At 38.3% G+C, this 19,662-nt stretch overlaps 2 protein-coding genes across 2 annotated transcripts in view; one reads left to right on the top strand and one right to left on the bottom strand.

Moving 5' to 3' along the window:
• RPGRIP1 (RPGR interacting protein 1) overlaps positions 1 to 10,123 on the top strand; it is a 91,663-nt gene extending 81,540 nt beyond the window's left edge. Inside the window, 4 exon segments of the mRNA XM_068548145.1 lie at positions 2,958 to 3,150; positions 5,786 to 5,870; positions 8,516 to 8,646; positions 9,719 to 10,123. Coding sequence (XP_068404246.1) covers positions 2,958 to 3,150; positions 5,786 to 5,870; positions 8,516 to 8,646; positions 9,719 to 9,831 — 522 coding nt within the window. The 3' untranslated portion in view covers positions 9,832 to 10,123.
• SUPT16H (SPT16 homolog, facilitates chromatin remodeling subunit) overlaps positions 10,105 to 19,662 on the bottom strand; it is a 30,427-nt gene continuing 20,869 nt past the window's right edge. Inside the window, exons 18-26 of the mRNA XM_068548130.1 lie at positions 19,391 to 19,509; positions 18,737 to 18,862; positions 18,298 to 18,410; positions 17,932 to 18,007; positions 17,354 to 17,523; positions 13,070 to 13,199; positions 12,310 to 12,439; positions 12,100 to 12,177; positions 10,105 to 11,430 (exon numbers count right to left, since the gene is read on the bottom strand). Coding sequence (XP_068404231.1) covers positions 11,285 to 11,430; positions 12,100 to 12,177; positions 12,310 to 12,439; positions 13,070 to 13,199; positions 17,354 to 17,523; positions 17,932 to 18,007; positions 18,298 to 18,410; positions 18,737 to 18,862; positions 19,391 to 19,509 — 1,088 coding nt within the window. The 3' untranslated portion in view covers positions 10,105 to 11,284. The remainder of the gene's footprint in view (positions 11,431 to 12,099; positions 12,178 to 12,309; positions 12,440 to 13,069; positions 13,200 to 17,353; positions 17,524 to 17,931; positions 18,008 to 18,297; positions 18,411 to 18,736; positions 18,863 to 19,390; positions 19,510 to 19,662) is intronic.

Raw genomic sequence — 19,662 nt, 5'->3', positions numbered from 1 at the left:
GTTCTTGGCAAATGTCTTTGTGGGATAGATTCCTAGAAGTGGAACTGCTGATTTTAAAAGGAATGTACTCTTGAAATTTTGATGGATACCACTACATTATCATCCCCCAAATTATACTAATTTACACTCACCCTGTAGTGACCTTTTTCTCTCATAGTGTTATGAACACTTTTCCCCCAACACCCTCAATTTAATGGAATGAGAGTGACTGTGAGGGAAAGAGTCAAAAGTAATTTTTAAAAATTTAGATCTAGGTGACATGGAGAGGTAACAAAACAAATTAGTGGTATGCTAGCTGCTGTGACTAAAGGGGTTAGCAAAACAGACTTGTGGGTTCTAGAACTCATGGAGCTTACAGTCTGTGAAGTGCTGTCCAACAGAATTATAATGTGAGCCACCAATGTAATTTAAAACTTTCTAGTGTCCACATCAAAAGTATAAAAAGAAACAAGTAAAATTAATTTCAATAGTGTATTTTATTTAACCTGATATATACAAGGCATTATCATTTCAACATGAAATCAATATACAAAAATTGAGGTATCTTATATTTTTTTTAATGCAAAGTTTTCAAAATCCTGTGTGGATTTTACACTGACAGCACATCCCAATTCAGATTAGCCACATTTCAAGTGCTCAATAGCCACATGTGGTTAATGGCTATCATGTCATATAGCATAACTGTGGTGCAGTGTTTTCCAACTGTGAGTTGGCATCCCTTAGTGGGGAATGAACTGAGATAGAATTGAATACAAAATAATAGTCTGTATTACATATAGTAAGGTTAAGCATTGTTTCAGGGAACATTTATATAAGTGATTTTTTTTTTTATATATACATATACAGATACACATATGCTGAATCTTACAGTTTGAAAGTCACTAGTCTGGTAGTTGTTCTTTTTTTTTTTAAACTATAAATGTTCATCCCCATTAAGCATAGAAGTTTCTTTGTTTGTTTGTTTGTTTTGATAAGGTGGAACTGGGCATCATTCAGGCACTTAAATGACTACAAACACCTTTCTCTTATTTTCCCAGACCTCAGGGTTTTGCAAAGTGTGTTCCATGGAAAATTAAACCCAGCCATGGTCCAGGGGGTGAAAAAGGATTGTGTAGTCAAATATGTTTGGAAAAAACTACCTCGGTATCATCCTCTATAAGTGCTCCAATGTGTATTAGCATATTAAAGTCTTTAAGTCCAGTTAAAGAAAGCTGATAGCTTTGTTAATCTTGATTTTCCAAAATTTATTTTCTCACAGAACCATTCATTTGTAAAACACCTTCCTCAGACACACTGTGAGAAATTCTGCTTAACTTTTATTGAGACTACAGCATAGGGTTTGCAACTTAAAGATAATTGCAACAGCAGCATGAGAGAACTTTCTAGGGTGATGGAAATGTCTTCTTAAATAGGGTGTTGATTACACACTTGTATACATTTGTCTCAACTGCATACCCAAGGTTTTCCATTTTACTGTATGTAAATTATACCTACGAATTTAAAAGTTAAACACAGATTGCCAGGAGCCACCCAGACAATGTGATATGATTGGCTTTTACACTTTTTTTTAATGACAATCGCTGTAAGAAATACGTTTCTACATTGTGCTCAGTATAATCATATCTAAGCAGAAGTTTCAAGAAACAAGGCTTACCTTTATCATTTGCCAAGCACTGTCATATTTTCTCTCCTATTCCATTCCATTCCATCCTATCCTATTTTATTATTTCATTTCAAAAAAAAAAAAGAATTCCCTAGCAGTCCAGTGGTTAGGACTGCGCACTTTCACTGCTCAGGGCCCAGGTTCATTCGCCGGTTGGGGAACTAAGATTCCGCAAGCTGCGCAGCACGGCCAATAAATTAATTAATTAATTAATTAACTAGTGAATCCCACTAAGCTGACCCATAAATGTCAAAATTCACATTTTGGAAAACACTGTTTAGAGTCAGTGGTTTTCATGGTAAGTGTTGGAGAGTTGTGTGGGGACTGAGAGGGAAACATCACGTGTCTTTATTTTTAAGAAGCACCCAGATTATTTTGATGCAGATTTGTTGAGAAATATTGCCCACTGAACTTCCTAGGAGAAGGCACAGGAGCTCTGCTTGCTTCCTAAGAGAAGAAAAGGTGGGTGGTGGGGGGCAGATTTGGGGAAGTGAGGACATTGGCCTGGCGACCTGGAGGAGAGAAGCAGCCCCGAGGGCACTCACAGATGAAAGGGAGAACTGTGGCTATAGGGCCACCCTGGACTGACTCCTTACTAGTGTCACGACACTGACTTGCTGCTACACTGTAGAAGGTGGGGGACTTAATGTTGACCTCAGTTTATTTCTTGAAACTATCATAATGTCAGCCCTCCTCCTGGTATCCCTAATGTGAAAGTGGACACAGGGATGTCAGAGGAGGGGATGGTGGCCGTAGGAGCAACTCTGAAGCAGAGCTCCAAGAATTGGAGTTGCCATGAGAGGGCAGGGTGGTCTAATGGCCTGCTCCGTGGCATGTACTTGGCGGGGGTCGGTTGGGACACAGGGCGCACTGGGCAGCTCTTTGCTTTAGTGGCTAAAACAACTACTGAGTTGACAGGTCTCTTAGGACCTAACTGCAGGAAAAAGATGGATTGGTTTTCATGGAGAAAGTTTAAGAAAACGATCTGTTCAGAAAGTTTCTTGATTCTTTCTGTATGTGGCGATGGCTGAGAAAGGCTGATCTGGAGAACTGATTCACTGGACTGGGAGATAGAGGAACTGGATTCTCTTTACAAATTGCCCATGGTTAGTGGTGGCAGTTCAGTCAGGTGGTCTCTTGGTGCCAGTTTAAGGTACCTATAAATTGATTCTCAAGGAGTAATATGTTAGGTGGAATATGCCTGTGATTGATCCCTAGAGAGTAATATGTTAATTAGATGGAGTATAAACACTGGCATCTCTAACCTATAGGAAATGAATATTTTCCTTGTCAGGGTTCAGAGAAGATGTGCATTGAAATCATCTCCCTGGCATTCCACCCAGAGGCTGAAGTGATGTGTGATGAGAATGTAAAACAGGTGTATGTGGAATACAAGTTCTACGGTCTACCCTTGTCGGAGACGGAGACTCCAGTGTCCCTGAGGAAACCGAGAGCAGGAGAAGAGATCCACTTCCACTTTAGCAAGGGTGAGGCATCCCTGGTGAACAGCCAGGAGAGGAGGCTGACAGCCATTTAGCCTGAGGGGTCCGAGCTACTCTGGACTTCTGTTGGGGTGGACCCTGCTGTTTTATTTTCTTTTATTTATCAAAGTAATATATACATATGGTTTTAAAATATCAAATAGGCTTAAAAAGATTTTTTTTTTAAAGATCAAATTTATAGAGAGAATGTTTTGCTTATCTCTTTTAAATTTTATTTATTTATTTATTTATGGCTGTGTTGGGTCTTCGTTTCTGTTCAAGGGCTTTCTCTAGTTGCGGCAAGTGGGGGCCACTCTTCATCGCAGTGCGCGGGCCTCTCACTATCGCGGCCTCTCTTGTTGCGGAGCACAGGCTCCAGACGCGCAGGCTCAGTAATTGTGGCTCACTGGCCCAGCTGCTCCACGGCATGTGGGATCTTCCGGGACCAGGGCTCGAACCCATGTCCCCTGCATTGGCAGGCGGATTCTTAACCACTGCGCCACCAGGGAAGCCCTAAAAAGATTTTTGATTAAAATAAAGTAGTCCTTTGCTCCACTCTTTCTCTGCAAATCACTCCCCCTCACCCCTCCCTGACCACCCCCCTCAGTCCACCACACCACTTTTCACTTTTTCTGCTATTTCTTCTGTTATTTAACCCCATGTTTCTGAGAAATGATTCTATTGCAATTTCCTGATTCACTAATTCATTTCCTGATTCAGACATTATCTGTTGACTTCCTATCTTGGCAAATAAAACTTATCTCTCTTGTATCACACCCATGCTCCCATATAGTTGGATCATAATTTAAATTTAATTTTTAATTAATCATAATTGTTTCTATTATTATGGATGTGTAAACAGTCTTGCAGGGCCAAGTGGTACACCATGATTATAATCTCTTTCTTGTTTATATTTTGTTTGTCTCAATTTTTCATTTGCTTTATTTTCATTATACCTGTTGGGATTTCTTTCTGCATTCTCCAGAAGCCTTTTAAATTTTCAAATAATCAAACCTGTCAAATAATGTATCTTTTTTTTTTTTCCTGAAGATCTCTCTTTATCTTCTTGTTCCTCTTCAGCCCTCTCTTCAGCTATTATCCCACTGCTGCCATTTGGAGAGTTTAATTTAATTCTATTTTATACTGGATTTTTTATCTCCTGGGTCATGTGTCACCCTCTGATTTATTATATTTTAATGGATCATATTTTCTAGTAGCTTTTAAAGAAAGAATACACTGGAAGTAAATATTTTGAGATAGTCATGCATGAAAATTCTGCCCATATATTTGATTGATAATTAGACCAAGTATAAAAATCTATGTTGAAAACATTTTTCATTCAGAATGTCAAAGCAGTTGGTCCATGGTCTTCTAGGTCCAGGCCTGGAGTCTAACGCTTGTATGAAGACTACCCTCTACCTCCCCAGAGGACTTTAACATTTTTTCTTCATTTTTAGTGTTCTTAAATTTCAGAATAATGTGCATATATTTTCTTTAATTGTTCTGGCCATTCAGTGGGCTCTTTAAATCTGGAAGCTCATGGCTTTTAGTTCTGGGAAATTTTATTGCATTCCTTTGATAACTTTTTCCCCCTACATTTTCTCATTTTCTTAGTAGAATTTTGGATCTTCCAAATTGATCCTCTAATTTTATCACTTTTCTCCTATAATTCTACCTCTGTTTTTTTCTTTCTTTCTATTTTTTTTTGGAGGGGGTGATTTCCTTAATTTTATCTTCCAGTCATTGACTAGGTATTTATTTTAAATTTCTAAAAGCTGTTTCTTGTTCTCTATTCCACACCCCCAACTCACCCCCCCACCCTTTAAAATAGTATATCCTGTCCTTACATCATAGGAGATAGAAGTTTTTCCCTCACTTGTGTAAAGTGAGCTCAAGGGCGGCAGTCCAGGGCTGAGGCCACGTGATCGGGATCAGGGATCCAAACTCCCATCTTGCCTTCCTGTCCCCCTCGTGCCTGTCTTCCATCCTTTCAGTTGCCTCACGGTCCTTAATAGCAGCTGCAGAAAGGAAGGCTACCTCCCAGTTTCACACACCACGGTGGGCAGAACTCAATCACGTGGCCAAACCTAGCTAAAATAGAGGCTGGAAAACATAGGCTAATTTATTTGAGTCTGCAACAATCCCATGTAGAAATGAAGAGGAAGAGGGAAATGGATGTTGAGACCTTGAGTTGAACCTACCTCAAAACCCAAATCTCTAGGCGGCCTGAAAAAAACAAAATCAGTCTCCTAGAATTCTTCCAGTTGGGCAGTGGTGGGAGCACGTTTATCCTGGCATTTGGCAGGACAGCTTCCAACACAGAGTGTAAGGCTTCTTTTATATCAGTGGTCGAAACATTTTCTTAAAGGGCCACATAGTAAACGTTTTAGGCTTTGTGGGCCAGTCTCTGTCACAACTCTTCAACTCTATCATTGTAGTTGGAAAGCCACCACAGATAGTATGTAAACAGATGGCTGTGTTCAATAAAACTTCATGAAAACAGGTAGCTGGCTCATGGGCCCAGTTTTGCCAATGTCTGCTTTATATCAATGTTTTACACATACCATTTATGAAAGTTTTAGTGCCCAAATAGCAACAGTATATGATTCTTTGCTTTTTTCCCACTTAACCCTTAATACAGTGATAGACCTGGACCCAGTGGAGCAGAAAGACCGAAGGCAGTTTCTGTTCGCCATGCTGACTGGACAAGATCCTGAGCAAGGACAGTAAGCACCTGCTTCCCACTTTGAAAGACAGGAGGAGTTACACAGGAATTTAGGAGTTTGAGTTTGGCTTTGTGGTGATATGGAATATTTTAATAACTTCTTTCATATTAATATACTCCTAATGAATTTCCCATCTACTTGAGTCTAATTTATGTTTGTGACTAACTACCTGATGCATTATATCATCTCACAGGATTAGTTCATTTCTCACCTATGCCAGCCCCTGATAAGCGCTTTTTTTTTTTTTTTTTTTTTTTTGAGGCAGCAATTTACTTGAATACTTAGTGCCCCCTACGGAAAGGACAAAACGCCTTGACACTCTAGGATAATTTAATTCATTTCTCTCAAACATAGTACCATACCATTGCTAGCTTACCGAATATTATGCCTTTATAATAGCAATTTTATTTTTGACTTAAAAATGATTTCTCTACAGGAATACTTTGAAGTAAATTCTGGGTCTACTCTAAGTTTTAGGAAAGCCAATTGTCATTATTCATATAATCTGAGGAGCCCTCCTTTTAGAGGTTCCAGATGAAATGCATGGGATATACATATAGACTAAAAAATTTCTCATTTAGCTGAATTTTGAAAATCAAGTTTAAGTGGACATCTGGGTTTTCTTTTATTTGTTTTTGGCAAAATCTGGCAACCCTACCTCCTTTTCGTGTGTGTGGGTAAGAAGTAGTATGGGACTGGTGTTCTAATCCATTACTTTTCTAACAGCCCAATAAATTTATTTAATTTGCATTTACTTTGTCTCCAGTTAATCCTAAGAAGGACTGAAAAAGGAGCCAGTTGAAATAAACCGTGAATCTGACTTCAGTATCACGGTGGACTTAAACAGATATAAGCTTACTGGTAACTTTTGGAAATGGAAAGAGATTTGGTCGTTTCTCTTTTGCATTAATGTTAAATTTAGCTTTTTCTTTTCTCCTCTCAGCATTCCTACAACTCTCTCTTCCTTTATTCCTTTACAGTGGTGATCTTTTTCTTTTCTTTTTGTGATCTTCTACTCAGTTTGATTTCAATTGATTTTACCTTTGATTTTCTTTTTGCCTGTATGATATAGCAGGTAGAACATTGCCTTTGTAATCACACAGACTTGGTTCTGAATCCTGACACTTCCACTTACTAGCTCTGTGATGTTTGAGGTATTATTTAACTTGAAGGCTCCGGTGAGGATGATACTGAAATAACATAGTTTACCTAAAGCACTTGGTATTGTGCACGTGATGTGGTGATGTGAGTTACCATACGTTTTCTGGGAAAATGGGTGGAGGAGTCAGCATTATCCCTTTGCTTTGTTGAAGTTCTCAGTACGGATACAGAAACATAACCACAAACGAATATTGCTTAATGACTGTGAATGCATCACTTTCAGGATTTCTTCTTTTCAGCTTAATCGTGTTTAGCTGTGATTTAAAACGCTTGGATTTTTGGTCCTATTCTTGCTCCCTTAGAACTTTCTATTAGCCACCAATGTTAGCTTTTAAAAAATTAATAGGAATATGAAATGTCCAGAATAGGCAAATCCAGAGAGACAGAAAGTAGATTAGTGGTCACCAGGACTGAGGGAGAGAAGAGTGGGGAGTGACTGCTTAATGGGTATAGATTTCTTTTTGTGGTGATGAATGTGATCTGAAATTAGATAGTGGTGATGGTTGCACAACATTGTGATTATACTAAGAAACACTGAATTGTACACCTTACAATGGTTAAAATAGTAAATTTATGTTATGTAAACTTTACCTCAAAAAATTTAATAGATATCAGTTTCTGGAATTCAATATCATTCTTTGCTAGACTAAGTCAAGGTAATAATAGTCAGCCTTCTGTATCTGCAGGTTCCCCCCGCATCCATGGATTCAACTAACGGTGGATGAAAAATATTTGAAAAAACAATTCTAGGAAGTTCCAAAAAGCAAAATTTAACTTTGCCATGTACTGGCAACTATTTATGTAACATTTACGTTGTATTTACAACTATTTATATAGCATTTACACTGTATTAGGTATTATAAGTAATCTAGAGGTGATTTAAAGTATATTCTATATGCAAATCCTACACCATTTTATATAAGGGACTTGAGCATCAGTGGATTTTGGTATCTGAGGTGGGTCCTGTAATTGCTGTTAACTGCTCACTGCTTAGGAGGAACCGTGCTGTGTTCTTTACAGTATCATCTTCCAAGACTTACAACTCTAAGGAATACACTTTTTATATTCATTTTGCAATTCTGTATTCCGTTTCCTTTACTCTGCTCAGGCTTGGTATAACACTTTTATTTAGAAATGTAAAACGCTTCTAACTTCCATAATCTTGATTTTTGTTCAACACCTCCACTGCCCATTTCAAATCTTTCAGCAGAACTGTAAACCATCTTAAAAGGAATTATATCTCAACAGTTCTGAGACAACTTGATCAACTACTTTACCTCAAGTCTTAGTTCCTTCCAGACCTGTTACTTTAAATTAAAACGATTTCTCAGTCTTGTGCTGTTGTAGTCTTGTAAAATGGAGGAAAGGGAGAAGTGATTCAGGGAATACAATGTGTAATTTATGATTACTTTTATCCTTTTTTTTTTTTTTAAAGCCTAAGGGTATCAGCAGTACTGAGTTAAATGGATTTTTTTCCCCTTCAGTTTAAAGTTTACGGTAGTAAGTGATCCTATGGATGAGGAAAAGAAAGAATGTCAAGAAGTAGGCTACGCATATCTGGAACTGTGGCAGATCCTGGAATCGGGAAGAGACATCCTAGAGCAAGAGCTAGACAGTGAGTGAGACGTTTTTGTGCTCCTCTGTTCCACTTACGTCTAAGGAAATCATCCTAATAGTGAATACATTTTGTTTTACCTTTAATACCTAATTACCACTACAAAGTTGATGAGACAATCTGGATTGAAATCCCTAGAGCTATATTTATTTCTAGATCAAGCATGAATGTAATCAGTTGTGTATCTTAGCCCACATACCTCCTGACAACTAGAATATATTATGAATCGCTAGTGTTTGGGACATGGAAATTTTGAAAAGACACATTGTTTTGATTTCAAATTTAAACATCAGACTTTCTCACTGCCCTTATTGACTCTGTTCTGAAAACTGTGTACCTTGTTTCCTCTTACCCACCCAGAATGGTCATGCTTGATTCTAACCTCTTCACTCCCAACATTTCAATCATAAAATCCTATTAATTTTACCTCTTAAGTGTTCTGAATCTGTCTCCACCTCCTCTGTTAAACTTCAGAACCCTTCTTTTCTCTCCTCCTGAATTACTCACTCAACAGCCTCATAACTACCTTCCCTGATCTACTTGTGCCCCCTTGGAATATATTCCCCAAAGAATGGACCCACTTTTCTAGAACCCAAATAAAAAACTGTAATTTCTAATACCTTCAGTTAAAACCACATTCCTTACAAAACAAATGGCTTGTTGTGCTCTGGCTCCTGCTTATCAATACAGCTTCATTTATGCCATTTCTTACAGTTTTCCAAACTTGTCCTCATTATCTTGGCACATGCTCTACGTGCTTAGAATATCTTTTACTTTTTGAAGACTAATGGATTGTCTCCAGAAAGCCTTTTCCGATTCTCCATTCTGGATTGGGTGCCACTTCTGTGTGTTCACAAAGCACCTAGAGTTTTCATCACAGCACCTACCATACTATACTGTAATGACTGTGTGTTTTCCATCATCTTCCACCAGATTAAGTCCCACTAAAATATGAGGTATAACTTTATTTAGTATCCCCAGCACTTAATGTGGAAAATAACAGGTATTTAAGTGTTTGTTTTTCCATGAACGACACTGCTGTCTGACATGTTTCTTTTTCCTTTCCCAACAGTTGTTAGCCCTGAAGGTCAGGCTACCCCCATAGGAAGGCTGAAGGTGTCCCTTCAAGCTGCTGCCGCCCTCCATGCTATTTACAAGGAGATGACTGAAGACTTGTTTCTGTGACGGGACAAGTGCTATTCCATTCTAAACCCTGAGGGAACCATAGTAAAAAGTCTCTTATAAAGTAACTTGTTCTACCATGAATTTGGTTTACTATGATGTCTCAAGCTAATGATGAAAGCTTAGAATGATGACAGTTTCTTTCTGAGATATTAGCTGGATAAAGGGAATTATTCTCTAATGGCTTAGCACTTTTCCAGGCGAGAAGCAGGCTTGCTTTCAGGAACTGCAAAAGAACTGTTACAGAAGGTGAATTTACAAAAACAAAACAACAACAACAAAAAAAACCCACAGTTTATTATCTTTTAGTTCTTCCAAAATTGAAAATATCAAGTCCTACTGCTAAGGAGAAAATAACAAACACACAAACAAAATCCGAGACCCCTCTCCCCCTCTTCTCTTAAAGTCACAGAACACAGAAGGAACTGCAGTGGGGCAGGTGGGTGCAGAGAGAACCAGGAGGGAGAGGATGGCAAGATAAACTCCCCAAATACTTAAAAAGCTGTTCAACAGAAATTGTGATAAATACAGGACAACGCGAGACAAGTAAAAATAAGGAGCAGCAGTGACGAGAGGCTGTGTTGTAGATGTGGCCTCTCTTCCTCTTCTCTTTTCTCATCAGGGTATTCTAGGCCCAAGGCATGACTTACCCCTTCCAGATCTAAATGTTGACTCCTCTGAGCCTCCTTCTAGATTTTCACTAGAAGCAGTACATGAGACACACCCATTTTTCCTCATATATCAGAAAAAAAACAGTGGTAATTCTGCTTCTACCATTGTACCATGTGTGAATTTGTAAAGATGAAACCGAGCCAGGGAGTATCACTGCTTCTTATGTCTTCCAAGGCAGCAGAAATACCTCAGAATCTGCATGAGGCAAGAAAGCAGGAGAACTCAGATGGAGATACCAGCCTGATCAGACTCACTAGCTCAAGTTGTATGGTTTACACCATTAGCAAATTCCAAGAACCTCTTCTTGAGTACTGCAAAGATGGAACTTAAAAGAGAGATGTGAGGAAGATCATGGCAGTAGGGTAGGATGGAGGATTGAATCTGCTGGTCAAGAACCATGGTACAGCTAGTTAAGGGTCACCTTGTACCAATGTCTTGGAAATACAGCTTTGAGACATCAAAGAATAAGATGTCAGAAGCCAACGATGTCCTGGCAGAAGGTGACAGGAAGAGAGAGGAACGAAACGGTATTTATTAACAGCGGAAGCCTCTGCCCTTCTTCGGGAACACCTCCTCCCTTGCCATCTGGATGGGGCCACTGGCACGCGTCCTGGTGGGCCTGGAACTCCCCAGGTAGACTGGTCCGCACAAATGGCCCCCTAAACCCATAAACACAAATGGCAAAACTTCAAAAGAAAAAAAGGAAAAATACAGTTTCTATGTCATGTAAAATTTTCAGGGATTGGCTGAAGGAAGAATGGAGCTGAGGGCCAAAGTTCCGAAGTTACTTCCTCTTTTTCTTGGGAGGCGCAGAGCTGTGTCTGGAACCTCGGTTAGAGCCTCGGCCTGAACTGTGCACAGATGCCTTCCTCTTCCGGCTCATACTTCGACTCTGTTCCTCTTCCTCCTCATAGCGACTTTCACGGTCGGCTAAACAGAAGAACGTGGCACTAGTTGGCTAGATGTTAGCTTTAGGTATCTAACACTGTTGGACACAGCATGAAATAGTACAGAGAAGGTACTTTGGAGTCAGACTTAAGTTTTAATCTTTACTCAGCTGCTTACTAGTTGTATGATCTTGGGCAAGTACTTAACCTTTCTGAGCCTTGGTTTATTTATAAAATGGAAAACTGTTTTAGGATTAAAGGTAATCTATGCAAAGGACCTGTCACAATGCTTGGGATACAGTAGAGTACTTTCCTTTTCATCTTTCATTTACATTTGGCATTTGGTTTCAGAGTAATTAAAACTAGTACTACAAAAACATTCCTAACCTGGAAGAGGCCCAGAAAGCTAGACTATTATAGGACTTAGATTTGGAGACCAAACAGCCTAATTTTGGAGCCTTACAAGACTATCATGGCTAAGGGCCCACCGGGGGGTTGAGCAGATGAAAAAAGCATCCAAGTCGGCAGAGTTGTGCCACCTGGAGAGTATGGACACACTCCAGACCTCATTTTCTTCTCTGGTCAATGAAGTTGTAGCTGTGGCTCCACATCACTTTTATATTGTTCTTATGTTACTCTTATTAGGCAAATAATATCTCAAAATATTGAAACCTGTGCCTCAAAAAAAATAAAACAACAACAACAAATCTACCTTTTCGGGCTTCTTCCTCCAGTTCATCCCAATCCTTTCCACTCTCTTCTTCACTGCCCAATGATTCCTTGGAATAATCTGGAATAACATTGATTAAGCATGATTTATTAGACAGGAATGGAACGGAATGATAAAATTCTTCCCTTCTAAAGCCTCCAGAAATGACATCAGGTTAAGAAGTCATGAACACGTTTTCCTATGAAGACCAACCTGATTCTTCAGCTTCTGAGGAGTAATCTTCATCACTGTCCTCCTCCTCTTCCTCGTAGTCATCCTCTGAAGGATTAAAAGTCTCATCTTCGATTTCAGACTCAGAATCCCCTTCCTCAGCATCACTCCCCTGGTGAATTAGAGAGAGCATAATACTATACACTGGGTGTTTTCCTTTTTTTTTTTTAAACATTTACTTTATTAACTTAATGAATTAATTCAACCCTCTTAGCACACCAGCATTATTTCTATTTTACATGAAAAAATGAAACAAAAACACCCAAACCCCTGAGTGACCAAGAGATAAAAAGACTTAATTAAAATTACTATAAGGTACAATCATTAGATACCCTAAATATCTCATTCATATTTCTTAAAGAGTCACTTCATCCTTCTTTACCCAGGAAAATTAACCACAGACATACTCTTGGTAATAACGCACTATGCAGAGGTAGGAGGACCATTTTTTAGAAAACAATTTTTGCAAGATGACCTGAAGAATTTTCTCCCAATACTAAGAAATTCTTTGAAGGAACAGTTTTTGTAATCTCAAATCTTGTCAGTGGCTACCAATGCCCAATTAATTTATCATTTACCTGTAAAACTAACTTGGAGAAACAACAATAGCAAGTTGTGTTCAGAGCTTCTCCCATTTGATCTGGTCCCTTATGTACTACTTATATGGCATTCTCCTCACCGCCCAAATGATAATGGAATGGGCAACACTATGTACCAGAAAAGAAACCCCACACTCACGCACCTCACCCTCAGGTTCCAGGAAAGACCAGCCACCTTGTTCAAAGAAGCCCTCAGGGTCATCAACAATGGTCTTCATAATTTTAGTCCAGTTGAGGGACTGTACTCCTTCTGTGTACTTTAGGTCACAAGAGCTGGGAAAAATAACATTATAAAGTCAAAATCAATCCTCTATACTTTGTGAGAACATCCTGTGTCATCTTGGTCATTAGCATCTCTAAAGAGCAGATACCCTCTGCATACTTGGGAGCAGGTATTCTTTGCACTGTGCCACCACAACGTACCCAAACATCTGATGTCTGGTCTCCCAGAGCACTAGCCCTCACGAGAGAGCACCTTTTTTTAGTATTTAAAGTGCCTTGTGTTAAGAAATGCTCAAATGACATTTATTCACGTCTACTGAGGAGCACAGAATCAAAGTGGGTGGGAAAGAAGAGAAAAGAAAACCAAAAAACAATAATAGTAAGGACACAACAAGAAACCTTCAGCATAAAACCTGTGTGAGAGACTAGCATAAAGCCATTATGGGCACAATCATGAACACTGAAACTTCTGCTTCTAGTCATGATGGGAGTGACAAGGACTAGGTTTACATTTGCACCTTAAACAACCAGAAAACCAAACAAAATATAGAACGACAGTTTTCAAACATTGCATAAAAAGCAGCACAGGACTAAAAAAATCCCTGTGGAACTACACAATGGAATGAACAGCATCAGGAATGGTAAATATGTGAGTAAATATAAAAGACTTTCCCCTACTCATTTTGTAAATTAAAGGATAGCTGTTTAGAAGCTAAAATAATAACAATAAATTGTGGAATTCACAGTATATTAGAAGTAAAATGGATGATTAATAATAGCAGAAAGGACAGAAGAAGAGAAATGGAAGCATAACAACCTTCTAACAGACGTGGTATATTATCTGAATGCAGACTGTGATAAGTTAAAGATGTATATGTAAACCTTACAGTAATCATCATAAAGTAAAACAAAGACGTGTAGAGCTAATCAGCGAACTAGGAAGATAATCATAAAGAATCATAAAATTAATCTAGGGACTTCCCTGGCGGTCCAGTGGTTAAGACTTCACCTTCCAATGCAGGAGGTACGGGTTCCATCCCTGGTCAGGGAGCTAAGACCCCACATGCCTTGCAGCCAAAAAACCAAAACATAAAACAGAAGCAATACTGTAACAAGTTCAATAAAGACTTTAAAATTGGTCCACATCAAAAAAAAATCTTTAAAAAAAATCATAAAATTAATCTAAAAGAAGGCATAAAAAGAGGAGAAAAGCAACAAGAACAGATAGGAAAACAAATAGCAAGATGGTACGTTTACTGGTGGTCCAGTGGTTAAGAATCCGCCTTCCAATGCAGGGGATGCGGGTTCGATCCCTGGTCAGGGAACTAAGATCCCACGTGCCGTGGAGCAACTAAGCCAGTGCACTGCAACTACTGAGCCTGCATGCCCCAACTACTGAGCCCGTGCACCACAACTAAAAGAGAAGGCCACGCACGTGCTGCAACGCAAGTCCTGCATGCCGCAACGAAGACGCTGCAATGAAGATCTGGAGTGCAGCAACTAAGACCCAAAGCGGGTATGTAGGTAGGTAGATAGATAAACTGACCTTCTTTAAAAAAAAAAAAAGAAAAAAATATGGCAGATTTAAACCCAGCCATGCTATTAATTATATTAAATGTAAATGGCCTGTTTTTAGCAATCCCATTAAAAGGTAGACATTCTCAGAATGGATTAAAAAAAGTAAGACCCAAATATATGGTGTCTCCAAGTAAATCACTTTAAATATAAAGTAATGTAAGTTAAAAGTATAAGGACGGAAAAAAAGACACACCATACAAACTCTAACCAAAATAAAGCTAGAAGTCTATAGTAATATCGCACTGTGTAGATTTCAAAACAAGGAACGTTACCAGAAATAAGAAAGGACATTTCATAATGATGGGGGGAAAAAAAATCAAAAAATAAAAAATCAATAAACCTCTAACCAGACTGACCAACAAAAAGAGCAAATTATCAACATTAGGAATGAAAGGGGATATATGATTGCACAAATAGTAGAACTGATAAACTTAGACAAAATAAACCAGTTTGTTGAAAGACACAAGTTGATTCTAGAATTAATGTAGAATAGCCAAAATAATAACAGCCAACTTTGAAAAGGAGCTAGATGGGAAGACTTACACTACCTGATTTCAAGATTTACTATAAAGCTACAATATTCACAACAGTACAGTATCAGTGTAAGGACACAAGTAAACCAATAGAACAGAATACAGTCCAGAATTAGATCCCTCTCTTACATATTCCTTTTTTTTTTCAAACAAAGATGCCAAGGTAATTCAATGGGTAAGGGATAATCTTTCCAACAAATGATAACTAGAATAATTGGCTACATAATATGCAAAGTATGAACCTTGATTCTTATACCACAGTAAAAAAAATTAACTCAAAATGGATCACAGACCTAAATCTATGGAACTCTAGAAGAGAACAGAAAATTTTTATGACTTTGGGTTAGGCAAAATTCATTAGATAAGACATAAAGAGCAGAAATTACAAGAGAAAAAAGTTGATCAAACATATTTCATGAAAAATTTACACTTTTGGTCTTTAAAAGACATTTTAAGAAAATGAGAAGGCATAGAAACTACTGGAAGAAAATATATGCAAAACCTATATTCGATGAGGGACTTGTATCCAGCCTAAAAAATTCTCAAAACTCAGTAATAAGACAAGCAATGTGATTTTTAACATGGGCAAAAAACATGAATATACTTTATTAAAAGTACAGAATGACACATAAGCATAAGAAAAGATGCTAAAAATCATCAGTAATCTTGGAAATGCAAACTGAAACCACAATGAGACAGCCACCCACCACAATGGCGAATACTGAAAAGACTGACAGCACCAAGTGTTGGTGAGGACGTGGAGCAACTATAACTCTCACATACTGCAGGTGTTCCAGCCACTCCGGCAAACGATTTGGTAGTTTCTCATCAAGTTAAACATACACTTAACCATAAAACATATGACACAGCAATCCCACTCTTAGGTCATTTATCCAAGAGAAATGAAAACATATGTCCATACAAAGACCTGTACATAACATTTATAGCAGCTATTCGTAAGACCCCCAAAGGGAAACAACCCCAATGTCTATTAACTGGTAGATGGGTAAATAAAGTATGGACTCTCTAGTATATACAGTGGAATACTATTCAGTAATAAAAAGGAATATAGTAATGATGTGCAGAACAACTTGAATCAATTTCAAGAGCGTTATGCCAAGTGAAGGATGAAAGATACAAAAGATTACGTACTTGTACGATTCAATTTATGTGAAATTCTAGACGAAGCAAAATATATAGTGACAGAAACCAGTGACAGGGTTGAAGGGAGGGGACTGACTATTATAAAGGGGTATGAGGAACTTCTGTGAGTAAAGGAAATATTCTATGTCCTGATTATGATGGTAGATACAAGACTGTACACGTTTGTTGGAACACATCAAATCATATACTTAAATTGATGAATTTTATTACATGTAAATTGTACCTCAATAAAGCTGATTTTAAAAAGTCATACAAATTTAATAAATATTTGTGATACCATATCACTTACCTGAACATGTTTCTTAGGAAAATCCTCATATTAACTATAAATTTGTATCTTTCTCACAGTCTATCTCTAAGCTCTCTCAACCCACTTCTTAAGAGGAGATTTATATTTATAGTGCCTCCCCTTCACAGATAAGTGGAGGCGGGGAGGAGGGCAGAGCAATCTATACTCATGGCTACACATGCCTCACCCTTTACCTATGTAGTGACATTTCCCTTTTAATCAGGGTTCCGGTACTTCTATGAGGAATTCTCTTAGCTGAAGTGTGAGTATATGAATGTCAAAGGCTAAAATAAAAATATATTCTATCTCATCTTTTAGTAAAAATAGAGAACTAGAAAGAAATATCCCCCACTTTTTGTAAATAAATTATTACATGTGTATGGATCTTTTTATACATCCATCAGGTAGAGTCAAAAAAGATCTTAGATTTTGATTTTCCTATATCCATAAACTACTGTTGGGTATTCAGGAAAAAGTGGCTCTATGTCTAACAGATCCCAAGTTTTCGAGTCCTGGTTGATAACAACCCAAAGGCAGTTTCACTAAGTACACCAGCAGATTTTATGTACGACATACCACACTCATATTGTATGGTACAACGTTCATGCGCTAAGTGTGAGATTGCTGGCAGGTCTACTCACTTCAACCATTCCTTGATGGGGTCAAGAGAGGCAACAGGAATGGCATTGATCATTGTCACTTTCTTGCTGTAGTCCTTGTAGACGATTACCATGTCAAAGTTCTTCAGGTGAAACTGGACTCGCTCAAAGTGAATCAGCTCCACTTCATCCAACGTCACCACAAAAGGTGGCTGTCAGGAAAGAACAGGATTATTTTCATAAAAATACTTCCCACAAAGCACTAGCATTTTCAAACACTTTCAGGATCGAAAAATCACTACACAAAGGATAACTAAACTGTTTCTTTGTTTGTTTTTTGGGACAAAGACTAAATACAAGATACCAAGAAGCCCCAGTGAAAGGATCTGCAAGATCAAAATCTTTCCTCAAAGGAGAATACATTTAAGGAAATTATGTAAAGAAACTGTCTTCAAAAACTAAAGAGACTTTTACAAATCATTTGTTCAGTAAGTTTTATATCTAAGTAAGCATCACAAATGAAAATCCAAAGAAATAAGGACCTAGTTTTCAAAATGTCTACCCTCTTGCTTTCTTTTCTCTAACACTTGTTTTCCTAAAAAGAGGTCAGAAATACTCACCCACTCTGTAGCATTTACCAGCGCACTACTAGTGGGCTGGAGGAGGCAGGTACTCCTATAGGGAGCGCCATTGAATCTGAAAGACAGCAAGAAACTCACCTAAGATGGGGCTCATTGCAAGAGAAACTGCTGCTGCCACAACAGGCTTCTTTCCTTTTCCCATTCCAAACACAACTCCAGCATGCTTGCTGGAAACTCATTTCCAGAGGGAGCCTCTCAGTCTTAGCCATTCACCCCAGCCCTTAAACATTTCCAAGAGGGAATGGATGTCCATAGGAAAAAGGACATGATATGTCACGTTAAATTATTATTAAAGGAAGAATAACTAATTTTTCTAAAGGCCGAAAAGAGGAGGAGATACATTACCCCAAGTCCCTAAAAGGCACTTCAAATTCCAGTTCCTCCTTAGTTAGAGCCTCTACTTTCTCAATGAAATTTTTAAAGGCTGTTTTCAGTTTGTGCCTCATTTCTCGTTCCATCTGCAGAAGAAAAAATTACGAATTAACTATAGTTATCACTTTACTTGTTAACAGTAATCCCTTCAAAAAGCATGAAGTGCTTTTGTAGTCCTTAATTCTGATAACTATGATACTAACAGATACTTTATTACAGGTCACCATAACATTAACTGTAGAGCTGAGCCTGCAACTTAAGTCTAATCCATAAGCCATAGCACTACACCATGCCAGCAGATACTTGAGAAAGTTCTGCAGATAGTTTCAGGTGTTGTTTATAAAATATAACAATTACTGAACTCAGATCTGGACTGCATCCTACCTCACTCCCCTGCAAAACCAAATTTCACCTGCTCAGCATAGAGGTCATCTCGGTCATGCATATGCTGATGTTTCCCCAAGTCTGTGGTGATCTCCCCAACTTCTGTGTAGAACTGCACATCTGTGTGCCGCTTCTTCCCAAACATGATGGCATTCTGAGGGCATAAAGCAGAAAGAACAAGAAAGAAGTCATAAGACTTCTTCCACAAAGAAGTCTACACAACAGACAAGCAAGATAACAAAACATGAAAATATTAAAATATCTACACTGGAAACCACAGCACTTACGTAAAAACAGTTAAACCATCCCTGGTGTCATCATCAATAATGACATCTGGGAATATGAAAGAGTATAAATTTTTAAAAGCACTCCTATTTATTAGAATGGACTTTGGAGATTATGTTGGTAATAAATTGTCTAAAGCAAAAATTTTCTATTTCAGAAACAGGAATTTGGAGAAGACCTTATACGTTTCAGAGGTCATTATATAATCACACCAAAGGAACAAACACGCTTAGCACCTTCTAGATGTCAGGCACTGTGGACTTTATAAGCATTATTTGATTCAATCCTCCTGATGATCTTATGCGATAGGTGATATTTTTCATCACTGTTTCAAGGGAAAGAGGGAGATAGAAAGATCTTGCCCAAGAGCTCACAGCTAGCTGATAAAAAGATGTACCTTGAGGTGAAAGTGCAAAACAATAATCATTTCCCCATCACACGGCTGGAACAAAGCATGCTTGATGTTATTGTATAGAATATCCACTTTGTCTCCTCGGACAGACGTGAAGCGAAAACCTGGGGGGGAAGTAACGAAGCAGCTAAGTACCAAGGAACATCATCAGGTTAGGCCAGAAGGTACTGAATCTTTTCTGGCTGATTTGAACAGGGTCAGAGGAAATGCCAATAAGGTACAGAGCTTTCCTTTCCTTCTGGCCATACAGCGATGTC

The sequence above is a fragment of the Eschrichtius robustus genome, chromosome 1 (assembly GCF_028021215.1).
Source record: "Eschrichtius robustus isolate mEscRob2 chromosome 1, mEscRob2.pri, whole genome shotgun sequence".
NCBI classification, from domain to species: domain Eukaryota; kingdom Metazoa; phylum Chordata; class Mammalia; order Artiodactyla; family Eschrichtiidae; genus Eschrichtius; species Eschrichtius robustus.
This window is presented reverse-complemented; position numbering and strand designations above follow the sequence as displayed.